General features: G+C 52.2%; 4 protein-coding genes across 4 annotated transcripts; 1 reads left to right on the forward strand and 3 right to left on the reverse strand.

Annotated features, from left to right (window-relative positions):
- Window positions 1-1,504: 1,504 nt before the first annotated feature.
- Window positions 1,505-3,671, reverse strand: SAPIO_CDS3913 (uncharacterized protein; the record flags this gene model as incomplete). Its single annotated transcript, XM_016786592.1, has 3 exons — window positions 1,505-3,159; window positions 3,238-3,454; window positions 3,609-3,671. 3 exons carry the CDS (start codon window positions 3,669-3,671, stop codon window positions 1,505-1,507), a joined length of 1,935 nt encoding a protein of 644 aa, XP_016643568.1.
- Window positions 3,672-4,186: 515 nt separating this feature from the next.
- Window positions 4,187-4,996, forward strand: SAPIO_CDS3914 (uncharacterized protein; the record flags this gene model as incomplete). The annotated part of the gene is made up of 3 exons (XM_016786593.1): window positions 4,187-4,225; window positions 4,368-4,474; window positions 4,546-4,996. 3 exons carry the CDS (start codon window positions 4,187-4,189, stop codon window positions 4,994-4,996), a joined length of 597 nt encoding a protein of 198 aa, XP_016643569.1.
- A 1,233-nt stretch (window positions 4,997-6,229) lies between these two features.
- SAPIO_CDS3915 (HECT-domain-containing protein) lies at window positions 6,230-9,891 on the reverse strand (the record flags this gene model as incomplete). The annotated part of the gene is made up of 3 exons (XM_016786594.1): window positions 6,230-6,644; window positions 6,723-7,152; window positions 7,218-9,891. 3 exons carry the CDS (start codon window positions 9,889-9,891, stop codon window positions 6,230-6,232), a joined length of 3,519 nt encoding a protein of 1,172 aa, XP_016643570.1.
- Window positions 9,892-12,497: 2,606 nt separating this feature from the next.
- SAPIO_CDS3916 (uncharacterized protein) lies at window positions 12,498-13,195 on the reverse strand (the record flags this gene model as incomplete). Its single annotated transcript, XM_016786595.1, has 3 exons — window positions 12,498-12,543; window positions 12,653-13,065; window positions 13,157-13,195. The coding sequence occupies 3 exons, from the start codon at window positions 13,193-13,195 to the stop codon at window positions 12,498-12,500; spliced, it is 498 nt and encodes a 165-aa protein (XP_016643571.1).
- Window positions 13,196-13,295: the final 100 nt, after the last annotated feature.

Below are 13,295 nucleotides of genomic sequence, written 5' to 3' on the forward strand. Positions count from 1 at the left end.
TCGCGGTCGGAAGACGAACCTGGTCCCTTCTCGTCCCGAGATCACAAGAACGATCAGACCCATGTCTCGGGCAGACCGTGGTGAAGATGACAGACTGGGTAGCTCCGCCCATCATCCTTCTTGGAAACAACTAGGTTGTTCCAATGAAGGCTGCGATAAGTTCCCAATGGATGGGGAATTTTCACCCGTGGTGAAGCGAGGCGTCGAGGGGTTCCTTGCTATGGGGTGTCTAGGGGCTCGTCAGGGCTGGGGTACGCCCGTCCTGCTCCGGTTTCGTTAGACGTATTGGCGAGTCTCTCTCGATCCCACTTCGAAGATATACCTTCTCTGCGACGGTCATAGGATCGAGCCACCCCGCAGATACCAGCTCGGCCAGGTTTCTTCATTCTGGCCTCATCTTCGAGACTTAGATAGCTTCCCAGGACACAGAGGACATAGAGGCCGTGTCAGACTCTGGCTGGGTTTGCATCCAAGTCTCCGCCATGTCTTGGGCTGTTAAATGTAGTGATGAACATGAAAAAGAGGGGGAGGCTAGGTTTGTAGATAGTTTGAGATGGCGTAACCGATAGAGTAGCTGAAGCAAACGGCCACGGGCGACAATAGCCCGGCTTGAAGCAAATGGTAATGAGTTTGTGCGGGGAGTGTCGTACGAAGTACTAAGGCTGTTACGGAGGCTATTCGGCATGGTGTAGACCTCACTTCAGATCCGGCTGCCTTGTGAGCTTGACCTAGGCATGGTCTACTATCATTCCGATATGTTCTTGGAACAGCAGCCAGCACAAATGAGTAGGTGGACCCGATCAGACTGATATTATGACGAGAGCATCTTGATCAGTATGTTTCAGAGAACTAAAATAGAAAAGATCAGGTTTACGGGATTCTAATTGGTTTTCTTTATACTTCACCTCTCGAACACCATCCCTCGGCTGGCTGACGACGCCGTCTCGAAACCTATATCTTGCGAAGAATTACTGGTGTTTCCCAAAATTGATGTTTCCTCGTTCTAATATAACTCGAATGAACTTGGTGGGTGCTCTACTTACCCCATCAATTTGCCCTCGGGACATATTTGGTAGAGAGAAGGACATCTGGCAGCTAGAAGAAGTGGTTCATCATCAAAGGCCACGGCCCGCAGATATTGGGGATATCTTCTACGAAATAAACCGAATTTCAGTTTGCAATTAATAGGCCTAATGCCAACCGTTCAGAGACTGGTGTCTTGGACCTGAAGACATGACATGCGTTGAGCGAAATGACAAACGTAGAGCGATACCGCGATAGTAAGGAAACGTGGGTATTTCTTCTATAGAGTTATAGTGAGTCTTTTAGCTTTTAGATAGTACAGTATGTGATACATGTGGTTACAGGAAGCGAAGCACGCAACCCGCAGCAGATGCCGACCCTCCAAGACCATGCAAGTAAAGACATTCCCATCATATCGAATGTGATCAAACTCCCCTTCTAATATCATACACAGCTGAGCCAAATCAAAGGAGTTGTTCCTTCAGCCAGCTCTCTCCGCCGCCCGCGCCGCCCGTTTCGCCATCTTCTCCCGCTTTTTCGCACCCTTCATACTCCGCCGCAGCCGTTTCGCCGGCTCCGTCCTAGCCTTGTTCAGCAAATACAGGTTCAACGGCTGCCGCGATCCGATGAAGCGGCCTTCCGGCGTAAACACATCAATCACGGGCCAGAGTGGCTCTTCAGGCTTTGTCGGTGGTGTTGGTGGCGATGGCTTCTTCGTCTCCGCTACCTTTATAGGGTTCACGGCCCGCTCCAGTGCTTCCCAGGGATCCTCCTCCTCATTCTTCATCTCCTCCTCCTCCTCTTTCTCGATCAGGTGCTCTTCCTTTTCGCGGCCCTCGTGAGGGTAGTCTTTCGTGCGGACTTGAGCAGAGATTTCCACCCACCCCACACCCTCGATGAGGACATCCACCGCGAGGACCCTGAAGGCAAGGGACTGAGGCTTGAGATTAAGAGCGTTCTTCCGCGTTAACGGACCTGCTCGCTGCTTCGTAACGTCATACGATAGTTCAAGGGAGGCGGCGCGATCGATTTTCTCCCCGGTCCCGGGCACCGCGATATTCTCCACCGAAAGATGCCCTTCCTGCTTCTGAATGCTGATGGCTTTCTCCGTTGAGGTGACGTGTGTCTCGAGGGGAGTAAAGGAGGCTGCCAAAATGACGAGGTCGGGAGTCCTCGGCGTGATTCTGATGAAACCTCCCAGGAGCAGAGACTGTCCGGGTTTGATGGATTCCTGGACAGGCTTCACGCGTCTCTTCATGATGAGAGAAGAGTGATGCTCCGGCTTGACGTACTCGTCGAGGCCGCCGCGATCGAGACCCGGTAGGTCTATCAACTCACCCTTTCCATTCCCAAAAGGAATCCTGATGGGCGAAGCTGTGGTTCCCGGCAGGGCCGAAACAGTCGGCATAGCCGGGTAGTTGGTTTCCGGTCGAGGAGGGGGTAGCCATTCGCCAATATCGAGCTCGGTGGGCTGTTCAATGACAGATTTCGATGGACCCTCCTCAGCAGCAGCAGTTTGAGGGAAAGGCATCTCGGCGAGGAGCGACGCCAAATCTTTACCGCCATGCTGCTGCGGAGCCTGCATGTGTCCCTTCGGGAAGACGACGCTAAACAGGCTACTCTTCCCGACATTCGCCTTACCCACCATCCAACCGGCGCCTCCCCGCTCGTAAATCCGCTTCTTCAACGTTTTCGTCCACCATCCCCTGTTCGCACTAACGCAATGGACGTTGCCGAGTCTTACGCGCCGGCCCACGCGACCGAGCGCATCCCTCAAGACATTCCGCAGGGAGGGCATCAGTGCATCTACTTGCTTCTCCTCGGGTGCCAGCAGATCGCTCCGCGTTATTATGAAACTCATGTCGATCCTCCGCCCGCCGTAGAACTTGCCCTTCCTCGATCGTCGATTTAGGGAACGGAGATTCACATCGCCCACGAGGTTGTGTAGTCGGGGGACGAGAGACATGGGAAAGTCGGCGGCGTCTATGAGGTGGTATATGTGATTGTATTTATGGGGTGATTCTTCGATGATCTCGGCGATCGAGTGTACGCTCGGGTGGAAGATGGGTGTGCCCTTGTTGTAGTGTGTCAAGTCTTGACATCGCTCGCAGACTGGTGGCTGTACTTCGGCAGGGACTGGTTGTGCTATTAGCGAGCCGATTCCAGAGGTATCTTTTATATGTGTGTGAGCGTTACTCTCTCATAGGCCCATACCTTCTTGTTTGCGCTCAGAAGTGTCCTTTTCAGGAATGAGGTCGTCTCTCGAAAGGCCAAGCTTCTCTAGCTCGGCCGGGTCCAGCTTTGCCAGCGCCCCCTCCACGACCTTGTCTTCTTCAGCCTCCGCCTCCGCCTTCGGCTTCTTCTTCGCCTTGGGCTCTATTAGTCCCAAATACTCCCCCACAGCTCTGCGCTTGAGATTGAAGTAGCCGGCCTGCGTCGGGTCCGTCGTTTGTGTAAAAGCGCCACATCCCGTACACTGTAATGGCAGGCGCCTCAAAACCGGCTTGTCAACTGGCTTGTCCACTGGCTTGTCCAGGGGTAAATCCGCATCTGTTGGAGTATTTGCGCTTTGCGTGTGCAGGAACCTGGAGGAGACTGAGCGAGTCGGCAGAACCAGCGGCTTCGAAGTCGCATGATGTATTCGGCATGGGATGGGTCGAAGTGTAGTGAGAGCGAGGGAGCGTGTAAGAGGTGACCGGCTCAGGGTAGCGGCCGGTCGTAAACGGCCATATGACAATGCGCGATGCATTGTTCCGCTAACGTGGCTACCTCATAATATGGTACGGGGGGGTAAAAGAAGTTGGGTTGAAATTCGCCGAAAACCCTAGGATTCTCAACGATGTTTCGCCGCCGTTGAAGAAGCAAGATGAAGATTTATTTCTGGAGAGCTTTATCAACCCCAAACTTTTTTTTTTCCTTCGGTCCTTTGGCGGCGCGCCAGCTGCCAAAAATGTAGTGGCACGTGTCACGCAGCTTCAACGTACCTAGAAACCGCCTGCTCATTGGACGCTTAGGCGCATCTTTGATTCTCCCTTTGACAGACGCGGCTCAAGCTTAGAATTTTCTAAACGTTCAAATCAGGCGAACAAGAAATCTCGACACACGACAACCTCAACCCAACCCACCAGTCGCACAGGAGCAAGCGGATGCTCCAATCGTCATAATGACCGGCGTAGGATCAAGATGGAACAGGCTACATAGAGTATGTGCTCTCTAATTTTCTCTTTCCGAGTAATGTCGCAAGTGAGCTAACAGACTTCTTCTCTCTCATAGAAAGTAAACCTCTTCCTCGCTCTCGAAACCCATTCCCGCGATTCCTACTTCTGTACTGACTCTAATTCAAGCTTCTAAGCCTCCGACTCGGCCCCGGAGCCGCGGTACTGCCTAACACCATCACCAGAATACATCTCGAGTTCGCAACGTCAGCCGGCGCCGGCCACGTGGGACCAAGGTTCGTCCACCCCCAAGAAAATGCCCACACCTTCCACGCACTCCAAAGACTTACCGTCTCCTTCTCCACAGGAAATTCTGGAAAGAATGCGTCCGCCGCCTCAAATTCCACAACCCCTCCATCCCCATGATCGTAAACCGCACCCCCTCAGCCACCAGCCCCGCCAAAATGACCCTCTACTTCAAGACCGACGCCCCCAAACCCCCCGACGCCCCCGCGGTCCGCATCCAGCCGGGCTCCTCCGGCATCGGCGAATCCACGGCCCAGCCGCCCGCCTGGGACGAGCGCATCGTGCAGATCGACATGAAGCACAAGCACAGCGACGATATCCTCGCGGCCTTCATGCACGAGACCAAGGCCGAGCCCGTCATGCCGACGGCCGAGGATGAGGAGGCGTTGAGGGAGTTTGAGAAGTTGGATGAGCTTGCTGCCAAGGATCGCGCGAGGATGAAGAAGATTTTGGATGAGGAGAGGAAGGCGAAGGCCATGTTGCGGAGGGCGAAGGCTGGTGCTTTGGCGTGAGGTGGGAACGCCCCCTTTTTTTGGTTCTTTGTGGTGGATTGATATGAGACTCTTCTCCCCTGCCATATCTGTATCATATATTGTAGAAAATAGACGAGAACGGGATTACCAGTATAATGCCAGTATCTGAATCCTTTTTGGCTATATTTGGGATGGCTGACAACACCAGTGGTACACAAGCCTCACGAGGCCGTGTCAGTGAAGTGAGGGAGGCTGCGAAGTTCGATGTTGTGTATCATCTCAGGCTATGCGGACGCCGCCACTCCTGGATACTACCGAAGACACCTTCAAAGGCGGATGACGGTGTTGTAGACGAAAACACAACACTTAGATGAGGATGTAAATCGACATACTACGGTATCAACATAGGGAGATAACTAAACGAAGTCGCGATCAAAGTGGTAAATCTAAGAAAATCAAGTGTAAATTCCAAGCTACGGAAACTGGGTTTGGAATGCTCCTTCCGAGTCTTGAGAGCGGCGGTTTTGCGTACGTATGTGTTATATATGAAAATTTAGCTCTGGATTCTCACCGTCTCATGGAAGCTCAAGTGGTCGAGCGGTTACGCACTGAAACTACTTCCGCAAGGCGCCGGCGTGGAACCCGGTCTGGTCAAACCATGAGACGTGGAGGGAATTGGGAAACGGGATTTGGGAAAGGGAAATTGGGAATTGGGGAGGGAGAAGTGGGAATTCTTTTTTTTGCTAGATCATCTTTTATTACATGAGATTTTTGTTTTTCTCCCTCTTCCCTCTGTGGGAGGGAGCTTCGAGTCTTTCTTTGAAGCTCTGTTCGGGTTGTGATGCCTAGGGGGATGAGGGGAGGAGTGAAGCTTGGAGGTGTTGTTGGTTCGAAACTGGTGGGTGAGTCCTACACATTTTTTTTAATCTTTCTTTTTTCTTCTTCCCGTATTGGGGTCCACCAACCATCTTGTTCTTGCCTTTTGATTAGGGTAGCTAAGGACTAGGCCTGGACACCCGTATGATAACTCATACTTCCCCGAAACCCCGTGGACGACCTTCAGACAGTTTGCATTACGCATCAATGCTGTGGAATGGTGAGATTTTGATACTATTTCTACGGCTGTAGGAGAGACAAGGACAGCCGAGCTACTCTATCAACAGCCGTTTGAGCCGGGCTGACGGACATCATATTACGCTCAAAGAGCACTGCTAGCGTATACGCATATCAAGTTCATCATATCGATACACATCATCATAAACCATCTCTCTATCATCGTAACCCAAAGCCCTCGCTCTCCCGAACAGCCGTCCACACCAACCTCTCAAGCTTCTCCCGCGAGGCGTACCGGTGCAATACAATCATATTGAAGCACGTCCGCGCAATGGGGAACCGATCACAATCATCTCCCAGACAGCTGATCTTGATCTTGAGTGACGAAGTACCCATAGCGGGGATCCTGTCACTCCCAGTGATAAAGGAGAGGAGCTTCCGCTGGTCTTCGGGAGGGGCCTTGGCGAACGTCTCCCAGAACCACTGAACCACCGGCTCTGTTTCGTCGGGCTTCTCAGTGTCCCAGTTCTCATACTCAGCCACTCCTCTTAGGGCATCAATGTCAAGGGCATCGTCGGACCCCCGGACCAAGAGTTCAATCTCTTCGGGCCGGAATAGGCTGAGCGCGTTTCCGCTACAGACCATGAAAAAGCCGCGTTTGAACGGTTCGAACTGCCGAGAAACGGAAACATCTAAGACATATCTGACGTACAAGTCGACGTACTCACGCCGATTTTCGTTTGTGACTGGCCTGTCTGCTCCGCCAGGAACGAGGGGAACTTGAACTGTCGTTCCATATCTATCTGTGTCGATGGCGAAATCAAGACCAAACGTTTCTTCCACGTCACCGGTATAGTCGAGGAGCTGCCGTAGGCCGTTGGCTAGTCGAGGTCGCAACTCGGCAAGGTCATCGAGGGTGTAACTCAGCAGCGGTCGGGGGTGTGCTGCCGAACCAGGCGCGGGAGCTGGTCCTGTCGCTAGCAGCTTTCTAAAGGTAAAGGGAGGAAGGGGCATATCTAGGATTGTCGAATTATAGATGGCGAGCCCCATGACAACGCCGACGAGGAAGAACTGATCGGAAGTCTCGAAGGAATTGGGGTTGAAATAGCAGTATCCCGAATCCTCGTCATAAACAAACATGCCTAGGCCCGACGATTAGCTCGGAGAAACTCAACGCTACTTAGGAAGGCGGAAAAGGAAACGTTACCATTGTCGAGGTTGAAAACCTCTCGGATCAGGAGCAGGAACCATTCCTTCCGCAGACCGCCGTGGTCAATACCCTCCTCACCAGCAAAAGCAATGCGCAAGCTCTTCTTGATGTCCTCACTTCCGCTGCCAATAATCTCGCTCACTCCTTTAAGGCTGTCCTCAACAAGGCAATCCCTCCGCACGTCTAAAACCCAGAACTGGTTTACGTTCTTGCGGCTTAGAATGCTATCGAAGAAAGCGTCTCGGGCTTTTGTGAGCATTTGCCGCCTTGCTTCGTGCTCTAAGACCCGCGTTTTAGCTGCGATGCTGAGGAGAAAGGGGTATTGACAGAAGGAGAATCCTCGCTTGAACTCCCACGTCTCGAAATCCGCAATGAGATCCGTGCCGTCGACGAAGGTGTTATAGAAGTCGCTTGTAGGCAGGATTTGGCCGTGGGTCTGGATACTATCTCGAGGCGTCGGTTGACCCTCTAGAGCCGCATTTGATCCTGAGAGGAGTGATTCCCGCCTTGATACAGGAAGATTATTCGCTGCAAAGAGGAACGCCATCACACGTGCTGCGGCTCTAACCTGCCAGTCTTCGCTACATGTCGCCCACTGGTCTGCACCTTTATTTTGCAGTGCAGAATTGTCTCCTAGCGCGGCATGGAGCTGGGCAGTAGTCGATTCGCTGCCCCCTAGGCTAGGGACTAGCCCATTGGTAATGTCGACTCTCAAGTCGGGTTTCGCTCTGTTTGGACGAAGGAGACGATAAGTCAAGAATCCAGCTACCAGGTCCTTGATCTGCTTGAAGTGGCTTCGCGGAAGTCGTGCGAACCAAGAGATGATGTGGTTGTGACACATCACGGAGGATTGCGATAATAGTCCAAGTATTCGCTTGATAATCGTAGCATACTGGATGGGAATGACTCTGGCCGACATTTTCCTGGGCGGTGGGCTTCGAGTTTTCGGCGCCTTTTCGGGGGTCGACGACTGTAGCCAACCGCGAAACGAGGGAGGATTAGGATATAGGAGCGGGTTGTGAAGCGTTATCAAAAGAAACCGTAAAGTTTCGGGTTCAGAAATCGGACGTCCAGGGCGCATGAGAAGATTGTCGGTCGCTTTCAGGAGCACTCTTTGAGTATGCATCTGGGCCGTCAGGAGTTCAAACTCAATATCTTTCAATCTCTCCCCTGACGGCGCGGTGAACGACTCTTGTGACTGATGTTCGGATACTATGTCATTATAGACGTTCCTCCACCCTTCCGCTGCGTTGATCACTGTAGAATACCAGTCACGAAGCTCATCCCAGTCCATATGAGGCGACCTGTGTGACACCCGAGATAATGAAACCTCCTGTCTCTGTGAGGCTGCTCGTCGGACAAAGTAGTTGTCCTGGCCTCCGCTCCACCACGCCCCGTTCTCGGCAATGTCACCGACCATGAGCATCTTCGGATCGAGATTGTTGATAGTCGGTTCCGTGGGGGCTGACTCGCGACGGCGATGGTGGATGTGGGAGTTAACAGGACGGCTGTCGGACCTAGCGGGAACGGCGTGACGCCTGGTCGAGAATGAGGAATTTACACATTCAAACGAGCTAAAGGAGGCGACAATGTAGTCCTCTAAGGGCTTGAATATTCTCGGACGAGCTGGTCCGGAAGGGCTTGGGTGACGAGGCGACCTCCTTTCGCTACCAGATCGGATTCCAGCATCCACCGACGGTCTCTCAGGATATGAAGAGGAGTAGGAGCGCAGGTTAGCATGATCGAAGGTCGTACTCGTCGGTGAGAGCATGGACTCGTCGAAAACACTCGTGGGAGGGTAGGTTGGTGATGTTGCAGAGAGAGATCCCACACCTGGCTGATTCATATCAACTGCCACCGGATTTGTAACTCCCTTGTCGGAATGAATCGTGACGTGGGACCTGAGACCCTCGCTATGGACGGCATGCAAATGCAAACCTAGACCCTCCTTGTTTTCCTTCACATCTAAGGATGACTTGAGAAAAGAGCGAAGACATTGCCGAACAAGCCACTTGGTATGATGTGTTGATATTGTCTTTACCGAACGCGGATCCGCCGGATCTTGAGCCGGGGGCGTGTGCGAAGTCTGGATGGTGGGCGACTGCTGGCCACTAGGCGCGGCCGGTCCTCTAGGCCAGCCTACAGAGCGGTCTCTTGCCTCGGGGTGAGCTCTCGAAACGAGATCGTTGATGGTTAAGCAAACAGTACACCGGAAGGTATGAAGTTCCTTGGGCCATCGCGTGCTCGAACCGCAGGTCATACAGAATCCCGACGTAAAGTCCTTGCTGGCATAACGAGCATGTTGGCCATGCTGGGACGGCCTGCGCGAACTCTCCTTTGAGCGCCTCTGTGACGAGGTCCCACTGTCGTCATCATCCGAACCAGACGCTTCTTCCTCGTAACTGTCGGGCTTCTTCTTCTTGCCGCTAGTGAAGAAGGAAGGAAATGGGTTGCTGATCGACCGAGAATGCCGAGGCCGACGAGGGGCCTTCCGACTCCTAGAGGGATGGAGGTCGGATTCAGACGAGCTCGAGTCATGTTTCTCGTCTGCAAACTTCACGGGACGAAAGTGGTGAGACTGGCACGGGATGTCGACAGCATGGACCTGGGGGATAGTGGCGAGGACATCGCTCGTGGTGTGCGAGTCTCTGCGGATTGGCCAAGGAGTCATTCCTGGAAAGTTATGCTCTCTAACTTTGAATGCATAAAAATCTCCTTGTCGAAAGTGAAAAGGGCCTAGTGTTATGACGGGAAACACATTTAGTTGTAGAGACTTGGGGCCAAAGTGAAGGTATTAATGCTTCGCCTTGTCTCGAGGGTTCGCCTGTCGAGCAAACGAACTCCCGCAGCGCCGCTGTGTAGCGAGTCGGAACCTATTGGGTGCGTGGATCTATATATATATATCAACCAGCAGGCATAGCCCAGGGGTGGCACAGTGACGGCACGCCGAGTGCGTGCCACGGGAGCCCAACCAGCAAACGACGGACTTGATTGTTGGCGGAACAGAATCGATATTCATTCAGTTACCCGTCCCCAGGCACATCCGTTTTTAGGGTAGATTTGAGATTTGAGACGAAGACAGCCTGCCTCGAGGTCCTCGGGGAGAATGGGCAGCGGTCAAGAGAGGCGATGCCCCTGTCATAGCACCGACTGCAGAAATGGTGGGTAATAACAAGATCAATTAAAATGATGGACCCGATGCTTGGCACAGAACGAAGCCATGAATATTTGCACCCGCACTCAAGAGCGGAAAAGGGGTATAACAAAGTTCAGGACAGATGGGGAACAAGTACGAAGAGAGAGTGGTCATGAGAGGAAGAGAAAGACAGTTGAGTCTTGAAGTGTTTGTCTTGGTACAAGTACCCTCGCTCGTCTAAGGTGGGCGCGACCGACAAACCAAACGGCAATTTATTAGATTAAAAACGGCGCGGGCTGTTTCTCTCGGTTCCAAGGGTCCTTTTTAGTGCAGGTTATGCAGATTAAGGTGGGGATAAACGTTATTATCCAGCCAGGAGCACACTAACAACTCGAACTCATGCCACCCTGGGACACGGGGACACTGGCACACTCCTCAATTCTGCTCACACCCAACAAGGTTCAGCCCTGAGACGTTGAAATGGCATTCTCACTGCCCTACCAGTGCTGCTTGCTTCAGCTCGGATACCGACATTTGCATTTGGGGTCCAGTCCCTTGCCGTCGTCGGTATTGCAGTCATCGCGTGCCGCATTCCCGGCATGTACCGGGAACCCCAGTCTGCATTGATCGATCTTGTCTCCTTCGACGTTGTATTACGAAGTACAGGTATCAACGGAGCACGGCATTCTTAAATGGTAGGATCAATTAGCAGCCGCGGAGTTGATCCTTCAAAACCCTGTCAGCACTTAACCTCTCGAAAGACGAGAGACGAGAGACGAGAAATAATATTCCCAAAGGAAAAGAAAAACACGCTCAGACAGCCTCACGAACAGAGGAGCAGGAGTCGTATTGCGAAATGAGCCGCTGAAACCAATCAAACTCGTATTCGATGAAGCATCGTCTTCACGCCTGGGCAAACGGCGGACATTATTGGATCCCGGACTGTGCTTCCATCCCACTTCCGGCGATGATGGCACCTTAGCCTTAGCCCTCCTGCAGGTCGCGCGGCATACTGCAATTGGAGGGGGACAGACAGCCACACCCACCAAGTAATCCTCCGGAGGTTTGTGCCGGGGGGACCACATTTGGGGAATGTGATTTACCTCCTGTCATGCAGTGACAGCTTGCATTTGCAGAGCCATGATGTCTCAAGAGGTCTGCGAAGTAATAATTGGGATTTGAACTCTTCAAAAATCACCTCGCCCTTGATGAATACGAGCGTGTTTTTGCTGCTATAAATATGTCATTGATCCTTGTTCCCAAGTTCCAATTGGTGCTTGGTAAATATTGGTATTTCGTGAGGGGGACGATGCAGCAGCAACCTCAATCAGAGCCTTCTTTAAGTTTAAGAATAGACATCCTTCAAGTAGTCCTCAAAGGTTGAAACTAACACAGTCTTCCACCGAGGAATGAAAGGGCAAACACAGAGAGGCAGAGTCCCAATTTTACCAAGCGATGAGACATCAACGAGTTCATCATAACCACAAGTGCTCAGAATAGTGAATCTAGGCCTGCTACAGCTCAAGCTTGGCGTGTAGACTTGACCGAGACCATGTCTCTCCTGCCTTCTGACGAGAATCCCAACCCGGAGGCCCAAGACGCATGATACAACACCGAGAGAGGCTGGAGCACGAGAAAAATCCCAACCAAAAACAATATCACCGCGGAAGTGCACAGGGACGGAGTTTGAAACGATTTGTCCACGACTACAGCCTATATCACCACATACGCCTGTTCCGCTATGAACCGCGGAGCAACCTAAAACCTAGTCTCGAAAGTCTAATCTGGAATACGATTCAGGAACCCATTCCCATCGCTCTTCCTTCCCAGACCTCACAAATGGACTCAATAAACCCGAGGCAATCCATAATTTTTTCGTTCTTTTCAACCCGGAAAAGGTGTCATAAAAAACCGTGCACATCAATGATTTTTTTCCTTTGGAGGCAAAAAAGAAAGTTCTCGTTCGGCGGGGGGATAAGTCAAGTTAAAACAAAAAGGGCGACTTGATTCGGGGCCGGGCCAACAGCGGTTATGCCGTGTACGCCAGCGACTATGTTGGATGCTTCTAATGACGGAGTTGAGGAAATATCAACCAACCCTCGAGGATACGCCGAACAAAAGAAAATTTGCTTTTTTGTCTTTTAAGAAGGAGGAGCACCACCACGGCCACGGCCATATCCACCACGGCTGTTGAGAGATAATCGTTAGCATACGGCTTTTTTCAAGACTTTTTCCGTTTCTTCTTTTCCCCTTTCCGTCGAAGGTAAAGGGGAAATTCACAAGGGCTGCGGCTTACAATTGAGGAGCAAACTCGCCAGGCGCTCCACCCTCCTTGCCCTCGCCAGCATCACGTCGTCGGTAGCCACCCTCACGGTCTCCACGGTCACCGCCACGGCCACGGCCGAACGGCCTCCTCTCGCGCTCACCCTCGCCCATCATGCCACGGGGAGGAGCGTGCGAGCGCTGCTGCTTGATGTGTGTCGCGGGGACGATCTCGGCGGGGAGGTGAAGCCACTCCCTGAGGTAGTCAATGCCCTCGGGAGTTAGGGTGTAGTAGTAGTATTGCCAAGAGAATCGGGTCTTGACATAGCCGCGGGAGTCGAGCGACTGGCAGGCCTTAACGACGAAAAGGTTCTTCGTGTCGATATCGTCGTGCTTGGGAAGGTTGTAGTCCTTCTTCGCGACGAGGACACCCTCTCGGAAGAGGTACTAAATATCGGGAATCCGCGTCAGCTTCCAGATATTAAAAAAAAAATTTACTATCATTGAAACTCTCTCGAGAGTGCGGAATCGATAATACCTCGTGGATCTTCTTACGGTCGGCCTTGGGAATAAGCATCTTGGCGGTTGGCTCCGAAAATTGAGGATGGTTGAGGTGACGTTTAGAAAGGCGATCGAGAGACCTGAAATGGATGGGCTTTTTTTTGTGTGAAAAAAAC

This window comes from Scedosporium apiospermum (genome assembly GCF_000732125.1).
Source record: "Scedosporium apiospermum strain IHEM 14462 chromosome Unknown SEQ_SAPIO_0090, whole genome shotgun sequence".
Lineage (NCBI taxonomy): Eukaryota > Fungi > Ascomycota > Sordariomycetes > Microascales > Microascaceae > Scedosporium > Scedosporium apiospermum.